The sequence below is a fragment of the Desmodus rotundus genome, chromosome 7 (assembly GCF_022682495.2).
Source record: "Desmodus rotundus isolate HL8 chromosome 7, HLdesRot8A.1, whole genome shotgun sequence".
NCBI classification, from domain to species: Eukaryota; Metazoa; Chordata; class Mammalia; order Chiroptera; family Phyllostomidae; genus Desmodus; species Desmodus rotundus.
The window spans coordinates 92,522,791-92,537,661 of NC_071393.1; the positions used below are offsets into that span (position 1 = coordinate 92,522,791).

The following is a 14,871-nucleotide window of genomic DNA, read 5'->3' on the forward strand; positions in this document are numbered from 1 at the left end:
ATTATGTGTATTTTACCACACACGTGCAAAGCAAAGTACTGCTACACCTGACCATCACCTCATAGTACCTGAAAGGTACCAGCCACGTCTTCAACACTCTGGGGCCTAAGGGGAGCTTTGGCATGTCGACAGACCGTTAGTGCTACAGGGGACCTTGAACGTTATCTGGTCTGACCACCCCGATGGTGGTGCCCCACCCACCCAGCCCCACTTCCCAGAAGCTTCCCTTCAACTTCCCAGGTTGTGTTGGCAGCACAGGGCGTGGTGGTGGTGAATTCACAGCAGAGACCCACCGAGCTGGCAGCACCTGCGCAGTGGTGGCCAGTGTTCTCCCGAAGGTGCAGCGGGGCCTCAGGAGCCGGGGGACTGAACAAGCTCCACCTTGGCGGGTTTCTTTTCCATCACGGGGTGGTCTTTGGTTCGTATGTAACTCTCTTCATGCTCAGCCACAAAAATGCAAATGTTATTTTGCTTTTGCTTTTGCCCCAGAAAAATAAGGTTTTTCATGGCTGATGGCCATTTTTGAGCCCTAAGCCATGGAAGAAGGTGCCACCACCCACACTTTGGATTTTGATTATTGGTTATTTTGATTTGGGTTATCGATGCTGATAGAACCATTCGAGATATTTGATTCACAGTGGATTTATGTCTCTTTAACGCTTCTGGCCTGGAAAAAGAGTCTGCCTTAGAACTTCCTGAGTTAACGTTTGTGCAGAATGTCAGTGCTGGTGGCTTTCGCCTTTTGGAGAGGGGGCATGAGGAGGCAGTTTCGGCCTTTCTGCCTGGGTATGGTTTGCCAACAAAAAGCAAAGACAGATGAAGAGCCAGGTGACCAAGCAGTACGTAGCTTGGCAGAAGGTGCCCTTTGTGGGTATGAATCGCATGTGACACTGTTTTCTTTTGGTTGTAGCAAGCAGATGAGACCCTGGATTTTGAAGAACAGATCTTGGAAGCTGCTAAATCCATTGCTGCTGCCACAAGTGCCCTGGTCAAATCAGCCTCAGCAGCGCAGAGGGAGCTGGTGGCCCAAGGAAAGGTGGGTAAACCCCGCTGGCCAAGCAGTGGGAGCTCATGTAGTGAGGGCCTGTGAGGAAAAGACCTGAAGGCTTTCGGCCTCGCCACGGAAACCAGCTCTGTGCCTTCCGTCACGGACCTGCCAGTCTGCCCCCACTGCCCAAACACTCTGGTTGCTTAAACCTGACAAACAGAATGAATGAAGGGTTTGGCTTCCGGGCCCCTCATCTGCTTCTGGTTAAGGGAAGAAACCACCCCAGGCAGTGATCAGGCCTGAACAAGACACTTGTGTTCCCACTGAGCGTTAGGCTATTCAAAGCTGTAAGCTGTCATATTTTCCTGGTGGGTGGCTGTGTAACTAGGGACTTTCTAACGCTGTCTTCCAACCCCGATGGTTGCATCGATTCTTTAGCACCATGTAGCTGAATGCTGTCCCGTTCTCAGTTCCCATTTTCCTGAGCCCATTGGCCAAAAGGCCAGTCTGGTTTTAAATCTGAGATGTCTTTGATCTGCTTCATCTCTAGTCACCCATCCCATCTGCATTAGCATGAAAGCCTAGTTCTTTTTCAGTAATCCAAAGAATTAATAGTATATGAGACTAATCCTGGCTGCGGGAAGGTTTTCCAATTTAAAGTACTCCCTGTGTCCTGTTTTTTCCCATACAACATGAAACCACCCCATCCAAACTGTGTCTGCAGAGACTCTCTCAAACATAAAGACCCTACAGGTACCCTCACAACGTTGGGGGTTTGGGAAATTTGGTCATCATAACTGTCTATCACTTCTGTTTGCCATGGAAAGGCCTTTGCTGTCAGTGTGCAGAGAGATGGGTGTGAGTGTGCCTCGACCCAAGAGTGTGTAGCACAGACAGAAAGTGATGCCCAAGAAGTGGCTGTCCGTCTTCCCCCAGGAAGTCTCTTGTGAATTAGCCACGTCTTAATCTCAGACCACATGGGCTTTTAGGCTTTTCTGTCCAAACCATTGTGTGGTCTGTTATTCAGTATTAACATACGTACGCCTCCCCAAGCAGCATCACGCAGCCTGTTCCTTTATGTTCTCACGTATACCCTGGAGACGTGGCACCGAGCTGACCTTACTTACCGACTGTTGATTCATCAATATGTAAGGCCAAAAATGGATCATTGAGAAGAATACCATACCTAAAAATTCCAGTTTATTGATAAAGGGTCAACTGTGTACCAGACACATTGCGAGAGTCTACAGAATCTGACTTGAACGTGGCAGAGCCCTGTCCTCCGAGGGACTCGGATGTTCAAGCATTGAGAAGTTGGTAACGGAGGTTCGGCTGGACGTGGGTGAACTCTAGGCTTGTATGCAGGACCTTGGGGCTTACCTGACTTTCACCAAGCCCTGATGTGATTCCTGTCATTGCTGACAGATCCTCAGTTTCATATTCAAATAGAGAGAGTCGTCATCTGCCCTGGCTGGTGTGGCTCAGTTGGTTGCAGCATCATCCTGTAATTGAAGAGTTATAGACTCAATTCCCTGTCAGGGCACACACCTGGTTGCAAGTTCAGTCCCCGGTCTGGGCAAATATGATCCCTGGTCCAGGTACATACAGGAGGCAACCAATCGATGTTTCTCTCTCACATGGGTGTTTTCTGTCTCCCTTCCTCTCTCTCTAAAAGCAATGAAAAAATGTCCTCAGGTAAGGATAAAAAAATAGTAATAAAAATAATTTTTTTAAATAGAGTCATCTATTACCTCTCCATGCACCTCCCACAAGTGTAAAGGTATTTCCTCCCATAGATATTCCCTCTACGTCTGGACAGAAAATATTTTACTTGTAGCCATAATTTCTAAATAGAAACAGAGATCGTCTTACTTCCAGACTCTTCATTCTTCCCCCACCCCAACAAAACAGTCTGTGTTTCCTTCAGGTTCTGCACTTAATTGTACTAAAGGAATGTACCGCCCACTTTTGCGTCATCTGCCAGAAAATCTCAGTGTGGCTTCAGGCTCTGTGATCAGGAGAGATTTAAGTTTCCCTTGGCCCTTGAAAGAAGAGGCCTCAGGGGCTCCCATGTTTGAAGTGGAGAAAGGTCGGCAAAGGAAATGAGCATGTAAAGACAGCCCCATCTATCATTCCTGAGCCATTTCCCAGAAACACAATACCTGGCAACTAAACAGGCCGCTGGAGGCCTTGCAGAGGGGCTCCTTGCGGTGCAGGTGGAAACCGGCCAGCCGTGCCCTATCGAGCAGCCAGGGCCCTGCCGCATGGGAAAGGGCGCTGCATTCTCTGCTGGTGCTGCTGGCGGGGGTGCCTGCTGGTGCCTCGGGTCTGAGGTGTTCCTCCCTCTGGTGCCAGGCAGTGCAGGGTCTGGGAGGCTACACGCCCCCCTGAGCCTCGCATCTCTCACTGCCAATTTCTAACCTCCATTCCCCAGGTGGGCTCCATCCCCGCCAATGCTGCGGACGACGGACAGTGGTCACAGGGGCTGATTTCTGCCGTGAGTCGCCTTCTCTTTCCTCCCCATTTGCTTTTGGGAGCCCCTGTGGGAGGTTCGGGCCTTGGGTCACTTCTCTGTTGACTGTCCCCAGGCCCGCATGGTAGCAGCTGCGACCAGCAGTCTCTGTGAGGCAGCCAACGCCTCTGTTCAGGGACATGCCAGTGAGGAAAAGCTCATCTCATCCGCCAAGCAGGTCGCCGCTTCCACAGCCCAGCTGCTCGTGGCCTGCAAGGTGAAGGCCGACCAGGATTCAGAGGCCATGAGGCGGCTACAGGTAATGGTCACTGATGCTGGTAGGAAAATACTCCTGTTGGAGCGGGTAAGTGTCGCCAGAGGGGACAGTCTCGCTTCCTTGGCATGACCCACCAGGCCTTTCATCAGCCGACTCTGTGCCACTCTCCTCATTTTCTGCCACGCACGCACGACCATGCCTCCTACACCCTGCTGCCCCACCAAACTGACATTCTCCCAGGTGCCTCCTGTCCCCCAGCCCAGCCTGGGGAACTCCTACTTGTCCTTCTTGACTCAACTCCAAAGTCACCTCCTCTGGGAATCCCTTCCTGACCCCCAGGCCTCAGGCAGCCAGTCCCGCCTCTGTCCTGCCAGAGCCCCCAGCCAGACCACTCTCGTGGTTCCTATTACCTGGTCTGCCACATTTACCTTTACATCTGTCCTTGACAAGGCAGGGAGCTCCTTAGGCACGAGCACCCCTCAGATGGTGCCTGGGTTGGGGCAGGCCCTCATTCGCAGCTTGCTGGGGAAGGAGTGAGAGGACCCAGGAATTTATCCAAGACTGTTGCTAAGGGCTCCCAGAGCCCAGAGAGCATGCTTGTGAAGGTGACAATGGAGTCCTTCCCACAGCACATGTTTTCCTGATTGTTTTAATTGTCCCAAATTCCAAACACAGAAAGAAAGGTCAGGATGAGAAAGTCACATAGCCTCAACATTGTCACATGTCAAATATTATCATTTTTCTCTTCCTGTGTTTATCTGTATACAAAATGATTCTGTCTGGTTGTAATCATAGCAAGAGACATTCTGCTTTTGTTCACTTAACATTTTATCATGCATATCTTTTTCCTTGAAGGAAAGTCCTCATAATTTTTCTATGCAAAGCTAACTGGTCCATTCTTCACGAATCTCATTTTTAATGATTGCATGATATCACATCAACTGATTATGACTGAATTACCTTGTACTTTGGACATTTTGTTTCTAATTTTCTAGATTTTTATTATGTGTTAAAATGCAGATTATGTGCTAAAAATGTATTTATATAAGTCATGAGTAACTTCATAAATGGCAGAACTATCTGAACAATTCCACCAAAGTCAGAACTCAGTGTTTTATTTTGGAAGTCCTAAAGCACATTGCTGCTGTTTGGTCCTCCTGAGTGTGTCTCTGACCCACCTCCCTCACCTTCATCTGACACCTGGGATAAATCCAGGGGTTCGTGAGCGTGTGGTTCGTGGGTTTGGCGAACAGTTTTGAGGAAAACATCTCAAGTTAAGAGAGACTGGGGTTCAAGTCCTGTCTCTGCCCTGGATTAAGTATATGATCTTACACAAATCACCCAGAACTTTCCAGGCCTTCGTTTGCCTCATCTGTAAAATGGGGGTGGAGATGCCTGCACTGGCCCTTTGAGGGTCAGGGCATGTAAGTCCAAGGTGTAGCAGAGCACCGCTGTCACGATCACTGTGGCTGATGTGCGTGGATGCTGCAGTGTCGTGTCTGACTTCCTTCCGCGACCCAGGGGTTCTCTGGAGCTAGGCAGACCTATTCAAATCCCAGCTTCTGGGAAATCCTAGCTCCAGGGTTAGTCAAGTTACTTCACTTCCCACTTCCACATCAGAAAAGTGGACTAATGAGCTCTGACCTCATACAGCTATTTTGAGAATAAGCACATGATGACTACGTGTCAGAGATGAATTGGCTTCCCCTTCCCTTCTGGGCAAGCCCTCATAGTCCCTATTTGTCACGATAGGTCACAGCTGGATGAGCCAGTTAACTTTGAATGAGAAAAACACTCAAGTTTCTGAGGTTTAACACCCAAGCACAAGTCCTTGACTCTGAGCGGGCTGGGCAAGGAATCAGGAGGTGTAACCAAGCCTTGCCCATCACTAGAAGATAATCTCAAACCTCAGGTGGCTGAAGACAAGGCCCCAGGACCATGCTTCCCGAGCATTAAGAGGGAGCTGGTGAGGGCTGTAGCTCTTACTGAAGACCCAGACGTACACTGGAAAGCTCTTCTTTGTCTGTCCCTAGCAGGGGCCCCGTCTGAAGCAGGTGGCGTAAAGCCCAGGCCTGACTCCAAAGCACACCCGTAAAGGCCTTGTTCCTGTGGGGCTCCCAGCCCTTTCGTGCAGGTGTCGGTAGTGCTTTCGTGGCCCTCCATTTAACCAAAACTCATTCAGAGAGCGCCAGCCCCGGGCAGCCACTGTGCCAGGTGCTGCGAATGCAAAGATTCAAGTCACAGCCCCCGTCCTCAAGCCACTCACTGTCCAGGGGGGAGAAAGACAACCACAAGTGAGGGGAGGGCTGCAGAGAAGCCAGCACCGAGCATGCAGGACGCCGGGGTGGGTGAGACTGAGGTGGATCGAGAAAGGGATGTCCGAGCTGAACCCACAAGTATGTCTAAGTTGAATGGGGCGGGGGAGGCAGTTTTCTAGACCAAGGAGGCAGCCCTGAGTGCTTCCGCTAACACACGTCACAAGGCTACAATCATTTATGTACTTAACTGTATTCCCCTCCAAAGTGCGTGTTCCTTGGGGGCAAGAAACTGGATCTCATTCATCTGTGAGTGAGCCCAGATTAGGTAGGTGCCACTGTTGGTAGAATCAGTGGATGGATGGACAGATGGACAGACAGATGTATACTAACTAGAGAGAACTTCTGTGTTATGATTGATAAATAAATAGATTCATAGTCTCATGAACTGTACCTTCATGTCTGCTCTTGCCAGATCCAAACGGCTGTCTCTAATGATGCAACAATGTGTGTTTTGTTGCCTCTCCAGGCGGCAGGAAATGCTGTGAAAAGAGCCTCAGACAATCTTGTTCGCGCAGCCCAGAAGGCAGCCTTCGGCAAAGCTGATGATGACGATGTCGTAGTGAAGACAAAATTTGTGGGGGGCATTGCTCAGGTGTGTGATTAAATCCAGACAGTGTGCACTCCCACAATGGGCATCGTGTTACAACAGTGACTTCAGCGAGGTGGAAGTTTATTTCTGCCACGTGACAGCCTGGGTATAAGCAGTGGAGGAGTGGTGTGGTGGTTCTTTCGTGTCTGCAACCCAGACTTTATCTCCCTATTGCTAAACCACCCCTGAGATGTTGCTCTTGGCCACTTGGTCCGAGACAGCTCAGTCACCACCTGGGCTTTCCAGCCTGCAAGAAGAGGTAAAGGAGGGGCTGGCATGGCCCAGAAGTTGTGAACATCACTTCCTCTCATGTGCCATTGGTCAGCACTTGGTCACATGTCCTAGTCACATGGCCAACCTCGCTGTAAAGGAGGCTGGGAAATGCAGTATTCTTAGTAGTCACATTCCTAGCTAAAAATTAGGGATTCTATTATTTAAAAAAAGGAGGAAAGAAATTGGAGGACAGCGATATTATTCTATAAATAGAGTTACGCATTTGGAGCTGCTACCCACTCAAGATATTTGACTCAAAAAAGAGAATGAATGGCGGCCCCTTCCCAGAACTTTTAGGAGAGTAGACGGGGTTGTTGGAGAGTAGCCTGACGATGCAGGGTTGCATTCATGTGCTTGCGAACGAGGAGGAAACTGCAGGAAATCAGGTTTGCAGTTTAAGGTGTGTTGACACAAATCCATTACACGAGATTGGTTTTCTTGTAGTGCCAAGAGCGCCGAGACCCTGTTCCTCATTCCTCAGTTACTCATTCCTGTGCCTGCCTTAGTTCTTCCTGAACCACTCCCTCCATTTGGAAATACACTGGGTTCATTTTCACCAGGCTCTGTATCTTGATACACTGGTCCCATGAGAAGTTGCGTGAAGAAAGTTCTCTGATCAAAAAAGTCTGTGAAATACTGCACTCTACCCCCACCTCAGAGTATCCCAGGGATCGTTGGCCTAGGAAGGGCTCTGAAAAGGCCCACAGGAAAGAAACCTACTTGGCTTTCTTGAACACAAACTTACCTTTTTCACATAAGACCTATGACTAATATCCCTCACACCTTAGAAGCATGAAATAAATACGTGAACAGCATCTAGTTGTTAACGACTCCAGCTTTGGCTTCAGGAATGTCTGGGCCAGGTCCTGCCCCGCTAGCCAGGGACTGCAGGGAAGTGGACTCTATGCCTCGGCTTCAGGTTCCTCATTGGAAAACTGGCCTCTCAGTGGGGCACGGTGCTGCCAAGATGACGGGACACGGCACATAACGTGCTTTCACCAGAGCCGTGTGTATAGTAGGGATGACGTAGATGTTTGCTGTTATGTCAGTGGTCAGAAGTTAGCTGCTTTTCTTGGGTCAACTGGGTCATCGGTCTCAAAATCCGAACTATGGCCCAGAGGCTGGTCTCCAGAGCTAATACTTATTCCTGGGGAGCTGCTGTGCCCCACTGTCGCAGGTGCTGTGGGAGCTCGCGACAAATGGTGGAGGGGGAGGACAGTTTCCTAGAAAGTTTTAGATCCATCCAGCTTCTTGCTTTCCTTCCAGATTATCGCTGCCCAAGAGGAAATGCTGAAGAAAGAACGAGAACTGGAAGAAGCAAGGAAAAAGCTGGCCCAGATCCGCCAACAGCAGTATAAGTTCTTACCCACCGAGCTGAGGGAAGACGAAGGCTAAGGCCAGAGCCAAGATGGCGAGCCCTAGGGGACGGCTCTTCGAGAACTGGACAGACAGTGTTCCTGAGAGGCTGGGCGCTTCCCTGGAAGCTGCCTGCTTGCCCCCCGGGGCCAACCCAGAGCCCTGAGAGCTCATTCTCACGTCTCCGTCCCGTCGGGCACCAGCTGCATGATCGTAAAGTCACACGGTACAGTGTCTCCCCCCTACAGCTCCTCCGCCACCTCCCCTCATGCCTCACCTGATCTCAGGAGAGAGGGGTGCACATTTCGTGGACTGTTACCAAAAAAGGGAAGTCAGTATTATGTTGTTCTCAGACACCTGTGCTTTCTGTTGGCCCTTCTCCGGGCCTGCTCCTGGGCCTTCTGTGAAATCGTAACAGGAAAAAAATAATGGCTCGAGGAAGTCATTGATGCCATAGATATTCAAAGATACTCTTCTCCCTCTCAGAAGAAGGTGGACATTGGAGTTGAGCGTGGTCGATAAGAGACGGAAATGTAAACCAGCGTGGACTCCAGGAGGGCAGCCAGGGTCATCCTCCTGCGTCTCAAGCGCTGGCTCACCCAGAGGGTGATGAATTTCTGCTCCTGTTTGCACGCCTTCTTGCCTCTGTGTGTAAGCTCCTTGTACAATCTAGACCCATCTTGTATTCTGTGGCCCAGAAAAATCGAATGATTATTATTTTTTTTTCCTCCGTAATCCAAAGGGCAGAGGTATGGGGTAACTGTCAGGGCTTGGTGAGCAGGGGCTGTAATAAAATGTGTGGGCTCCTTATGCTGCAGAGGCTGTTTCAGTTCATACAAATGCATTCACACAAACCCATGTTCGCAGGTGACAGGCAGTGCAGCATCCCCTTCTCGGCATCCAAGGCGGGGACTCGGCTGAAATAAAGCCATTCCTGGGTGACTCCATCCGCCAAGTCCCACATCGGCTCCTCTGCTCTTAAAGTGGTCAGAATCCAGAATTGGGAGGCATCTGTTTACAAGTCTGTCCCCTTTCCTCCCTCCTAAGATGGACATTTTTCCTATGTCAATATTTCTGAGATCCAGGTGCATCCTAAAGTCAGTATGAACCTTAACAAGGTAGTTTTCCTTATTGCATCTTATAAGTGAAAATACCTGCTGTCTTCAGAGTCCGTCTTCCTAGATGTCACTCTTCCAGAATTGTATAGATTTTCCCCTCCCTCTTTTTTCAGAGCCCTCTCTTTGAAGGGCATTTTAAGGCCTTGAATTTACCTTTAATCTGAGCCTTGACTCCAGACGGAGCCTAATCCCAGGTAGCAAGTATCTTTGAGAGAATTCATGAAGGAAAAACACGAGTGGGGGTGCATGGTTTTCAAAGCTGTTGCTGTGGAAGGCAGCCCTTCTCCACTTCTCTGCAGCAGTGTGGCATCTCCTCTCATACCGCATCCACAGAACAGTTTCAAAATCCCACCCAGGGGAACAGTTGATGCTTTGGTCCTCAAAAGGTGTCACTGTTAGACCTTGCCAACAGCCCTGCTCTGGCAGACTCTATCCCATGTCATGGCTTTAAAATATAATTAAACTTTGACAGTTTCCCATACTTAGGAAAGACCTGGAAGTGCTGCACATAAGAGAATTTTTGTCCAGACAAGTACAAAGCTGGAGGAAATACAGTGTCGATACAAAGCAGGTGGAGAGAGTGTGTAGGGAAGTGGGGGTGGAGGCACCACCTCTGGGGGAAGAGGAGTCTAGCTGGCAGAGCCCTGGCATCTCAGGGATGCTTACACGTTTTTGCTCGCCCTTTTGAGTGTGGCTAGTACACTGTGCCCAGCGCTAGGGCCCCGTGGACTGGGGCTTCTCCCCTGAGACACTGCAGACAGGCACAGGGTGCTTTCTGAGACTGAGGGATCAGCCCCGAAGGCTCACGGTCAGGCCGGGTCTGCGCCCTCATATCATAGGACTCTGAGGCACCCATCCATGGCCTGCCCTCATCCCCTTTTCTTCCAGGCTGTGCAGTTACTTCTCTTCCCTTCCACCTGTCCCCTGTCACATCCCGGCATCCCAGGAGCCAGGCAGTGACAGGCAGCAAGTTCTCTGTCCCTGCCTCAGAGCCATTAAAAACCTCCGGCGATGAGTCAAGGGGAAAGACCTGCCCTGTACAATGACATAGGACAGGCCTGGAGCTACTTTATTTTTGTAGAACCTGTACAAATGTCCTCCTGCCTGGAGTGTTCGGCTGGGACACTGTGCGGTGCTTTTTCCTCTGTCCCTTCCTCGTCCACCTGCACACGTGCATGTGACTGGCCTGTGGCTTGTCTTCCCTGGTTTCATAAATGGTTGCGAGGCTGTGCTTTGGGTGTTATTTAATAGGTGTTACGGTGGGTGTCCCCCAGACATTGAAGGGGGGCTTCTGGTTCTTCTTCAAAGGGGAATAACATAGATATGAGTTTCCTTGTGGGTGTGAGTTTTCATTGCAGATGGTCTAACAAAAGGATGGTTTCAGGGTGAACCGGTCCCAGGTCTAGAGCATGGCGCATCTCGGCGTGGGGGGTGTCCCAGGTGGGGAGCTAGCACTGGGCTTTGAAGCCTCAGGCTGATCCATGGGCCCAGAAATTGCTGTCTCTGAAGGTCAAAAAAGGAACCTGACCTGGACTTCAGAACTGCCCAGTGATTGGGGAGTTTGGGTTTTGTTGGTTCTGCTTTTCAAAAGAATGATAAAGCCACATCCAGTTAAACAGCCAGCCCTGTTCAAACTCTGTGGGCGTCCAGTCTGATGCAGCCCTAGTGGTCAGCACAGGCAGGCACCTAGGGTCCTGGGCAGCCCTTCAGTTGGGCATCGTGGGCCCCCCCGTCTGCCCACATGCAGCCTCGAGGGGTGAGCGCCAGAGCACGTGCCTGAGCACGGAAAACCCTCTGGGGCTTCTCCTAGGCTTCCCCTGCGTGTTTTCTGGGGGGTTTTATCAGTTAGTGAGTTTATGAGCAACCAAAGCCTATTCCTAATTTATCAATATATAATAACCCAAATGTACCCATCCCCAAGAGAGTGGACCCTGCCACCGCCAGAGTGGCCCCAAGGCCACAGACACACGGGAGCCAGGCAGCAGGGCAAGGGTGGTGAACAAGCCGTGGTCTCGCTCCCGGGGGACTCAAGGCCTCCCACTAATGAGCCTGCTCCCTCCTTGGCAGCGATCCCCAAGTCACCCCCAGCTCTGAGTTCTGGGCTTTGGTTGGGCCTCTGGAGACTCTGCCTGAAGACTCCAGCACAGACAGACTGTCAGCCTGTTCAGCTCTCAGACCCCTGGAGGAAGCAGCCCCTCCACTGACCAAGGCAAGGGCTGGGAGCCTTAGGAGAGCCAAGGAACTGGGAGGAAACGTTCGCTTCGGGCTAAGAGGTGGTAGGTTCAGAAACCCAAATCCTGACAGCTGTGCCAGGGGCTCAGGTCACCTCCAAGGGCTGGCCTCAGGAGGTGGCCCCGGGGGAAGGTGTCTTCCCCTCCATGGTCTCCCAGTATCATGTTTAAAAGTCCCTGCGCATCTGCTGGGCATGTTATGTTTGTGGTCGTGAGGAACAGGCATGTGACAGAGCTTCTGTTGGCTGCTTGAAAAAAACAAGCACATTTCTTTCCTGTAAAAGAGGTTTGGGTTGTTGGCTCTCCTCTGAGCCCACCTCCCAGCCCTCCTGCTAGTGTCCACGTGTGAGTCAGCCCCCCTCCCCCCACCCGCCCGGGTCTCCTGGTTCCGGGAGGCTGAGTTCCATTCAGCCGCCTTCTCCCCAAGCTGCAAAGTCCAGAAGCAAACAGAAACGGTAACCTCTGCTGCGTGTCATAATGTCTTTATTGATCTGGTCACATAAATTATTTTTTTTATTCACCAGAAATAAACTTTTAAAGGAATGAACCTGTGTGGAAGTCTCATGGGGATGGGAGGAAGGTGGAAGAGAGACAGAGAATGCCTGTTTCTCACCTGAGAGAAATTCTACCCTTCGTGCCAGCACCGTAGTTAGCAGATGTGTGTTAGAGGCGGGAAGTTGGGGGGGGGGGGGGGTGCGTGAGCCACAGAGGCAGGGCCAAGGGTGCCTCTGAATTCCATGCAGCTCTGCTGACTCTAGAGGAATTTCAAAGGAGAAATAGAGCAGGAGGAGGAAGATGCAATGATTTTCCTTTGAAAGTAGCTTGGGCCTCCTGGCTCGTGGGTGTTACCTAGTTGGAAGGTTGCACAGCTAAAGATAGAGCGCACCTGTGCCTCTCCAAACAATGTGGGGCCTGACCCAGGGAGGTGAGCTCGCCTCCCACAGCCAAGCCGGAAAGGCAGCCTCTAGGGACCAGAGCAGCCCTCCTCCCTGCAGAGAGGGCCTGCCGAATGCTGGGCCAGAATTCTTCTCTGGGAGGATCCAGACTCAGAAAGATGAGAGGCATTTCTAATCTGCACGAGGGCAAGGTCGAAGAATCACCGTAGCAACAGGGAATGTGCCATGGTATGTCCAAAAGCTAAGAGGATTGCGTCTCCTAACAAAATGGTGATTGGGGATGTCTAAGCCCTTGGATGTGGTTTTTTTCTCTTTTGACTTCACTAGAATAGGATGGAACTGACTACCACCTACGTGAATGAGGGTGGGGAACCTGGGGTGAAGTCCTGGATGGAGGGAAGTGTCAACGTAGGAAACATTCAAACGTGTAGAGAATTTTTTTGAGTTTGTTTGAGTCAAACCGGGAAGCAAAATGTCAATGAATTGAGAAAACACTCTGGAAATGGCAGTTTTGCCCCTCACTTTATACATTACAATCAAAAGGGAAGACATAAGTGGGTTACATGAAGTCCACTGGTGATAGATTAGGAAGGTGAGAGAAAGCAAAGGGGTTGGGGGCAGTGAGCCTCTGGGACTAGAGAAAAAGTCCAGTGACAGGCACATACTTTTACACAGGTGGGTACAAGATAGTTAACAGCAATTAACAACAAGAGGGGTCTGTGGCCTCAGCTGTGGGGCGGTGCCTGTGCTTTGAGGGGTGCAGAGGTATGTTACCATTACTTTGACATTCCACAGGTATGTCATCGCAGGTGCAAAAAGACAATAGGTTCAATTAAGGTAAAGACCGACTTTTGTCAGGAAGATCTGAGCCTAGGACTTGACTGCCTGCCATAAACAGCTTTTAGTAATGTTTTAATTTCAGACCATGCTTTGTGGTTACCTGAGGTCTCCCAGTTTGCAAGGCTGCGCACAGGCCTCCCCTGAGCTTAGCAGGCTTGGCAGGTGGCCCCTTGTCTTCCGCAGAGGGGAGCTACCATTTGTGGGGAAGGTGCAGAGGGGCAGGCCAGGCCTCAGCAGGGCACCAAAGTGGGGGTGTTGGAGCGGAGGCTGTCTGTGGGAGTGCATTCAGATCATCTCTGCTGCTGAATCAGGCAGACTTCCGGTCAGACCTCACCCAGGGTCCCATCACCTACTGTGTGCAGGACACTGAGGACACTGTCTTACTCCTGGAGAAGGTCGCAGTCCACAGAGAACAATCTTGTGCCGAGGTCATGGGAGAAAAGGGCAGGGCCCTGGAGTCGGGAAAGGCTTTTGAGAAGAAGGCGTTTGGCCTAACTCCTAATGAAGAGGCGTTTCCAGGCAGAGAAGAGGTGGGTGAACGGCAGCCCAGGCAGTGGGAACCACACGTGCAGAGGCCTGGATTTATGAAGGGCTGGAATGCTCAGGGGAACAGGAAGCAATTCAGCCGTGGCAGGGCTTCTGGCTGAGGGCATGTAGCGCAGAGAGGAGGGCGGCCAGGAACGCACCGTGAGGGGCCGTGTGGCAGGCCAGGGCCGTTCCCAGAGGGACCGTCACTCTGCAAGCAGACCTGAAGAGAGACTCCGTCCTGGGAGAACTCCAGTCAAAGTGTGGAGGTGCACTAACAGAGGTCTGCAGCTTGGGAGTGAGTTAGGTCCCACGCTCTTGTGCAAGGCAAGTTTAGAATGAGGAAAGAGTAGTGAGCCGAGACACACAGCCTCTCGGGTGGGACCACACCCTGAGTCCAGCAGGCTTTGCTGGGGGTTGCCGTTTCATCCTAGACAGTTGACACTGCACTCCTTCCACAAGCCAGGCACAGACCATTATTACCGCCATTTAGGCCCCACCACAACGTGTAAGGCATGACACGTGAGCACTTTTATTACCCTCGTTTTATAGATGACAAGGCCGAGGCACAGAGTGGTTGGGTAACGTGCCCAAGACCACACAGCGAGCAGAGCTGGGATCTCCCAACCACTGTGCAAAGATCACACAACTGGTGAGGGGCTGAGACTCAGACTCCAGTTTGTTTCCAAAGCTCATGTTTTTAACCAACAGTCTATGGCAGGGGTGTCAAACTCATTTTCACCGGGGGCCACATCAACCTCACGGTTGCCTTCAAAGGGCCAAATGTAACTTTAGGACTGTATAAATGTAACTACTTAACAGTTTAGCAAGAGCTCAGCGCTGCCACTGGGTAGAAACAAGGTGCCAGGCGGTATAAAATAAGGTGGAGGGCCGGATTCAGCCCGTGGGCCTTGTGTTTGCCGCCTGTGCTCTATGGAGGGCCTGTCTGAATCTGGCAGATGTAGGAGAAGGACCTCAGAAGACAGGGAACCACGTGTGCCTGTGGCA

The 14,871-nt window shown here is 51.0% G+C and overlaps 1 protein-coding gene across 5 annotated transcripts in view; it reads left to right on the forward strand.

Moving 5' to 3' along the window:
• TLN2 (talin 2) overlaps positions 1-9,063 on the forward strand; it is a 412,505-nt gene extending 403,442 nt beyond the window's left edge. For all 5 annotated transcript variants that reach the window (XM_053928612.2, XM_024567594.4, XM_045201599.2 and 2 more), the window contains 5 exons: positions 911-1,036; positions 3,423-3,485; positions 3,577-3,759; positions 6,502-6,627; positions 8,164-9,063. In XM_053928612.2, the coding sequence (XP_053784587.1) occupies positions 911-1,036; positions 3,423-3,485; positions 3,577-3,759; positions 6,502-6,627; positions 8,164-8,292 (627 nt within the window). In that variant the 3' untranslated portion in view covers positions 8,293-9,063. The remainder of the gene's footprint in view (positions 1-910; positions 1,037-3,422; positions 3,486-3,576; positions 3,760-6,501; positions 6,628-8,163) is intronic.
• Positions 9,064-14,871: the final 5,808 nt, after the last annotated feature.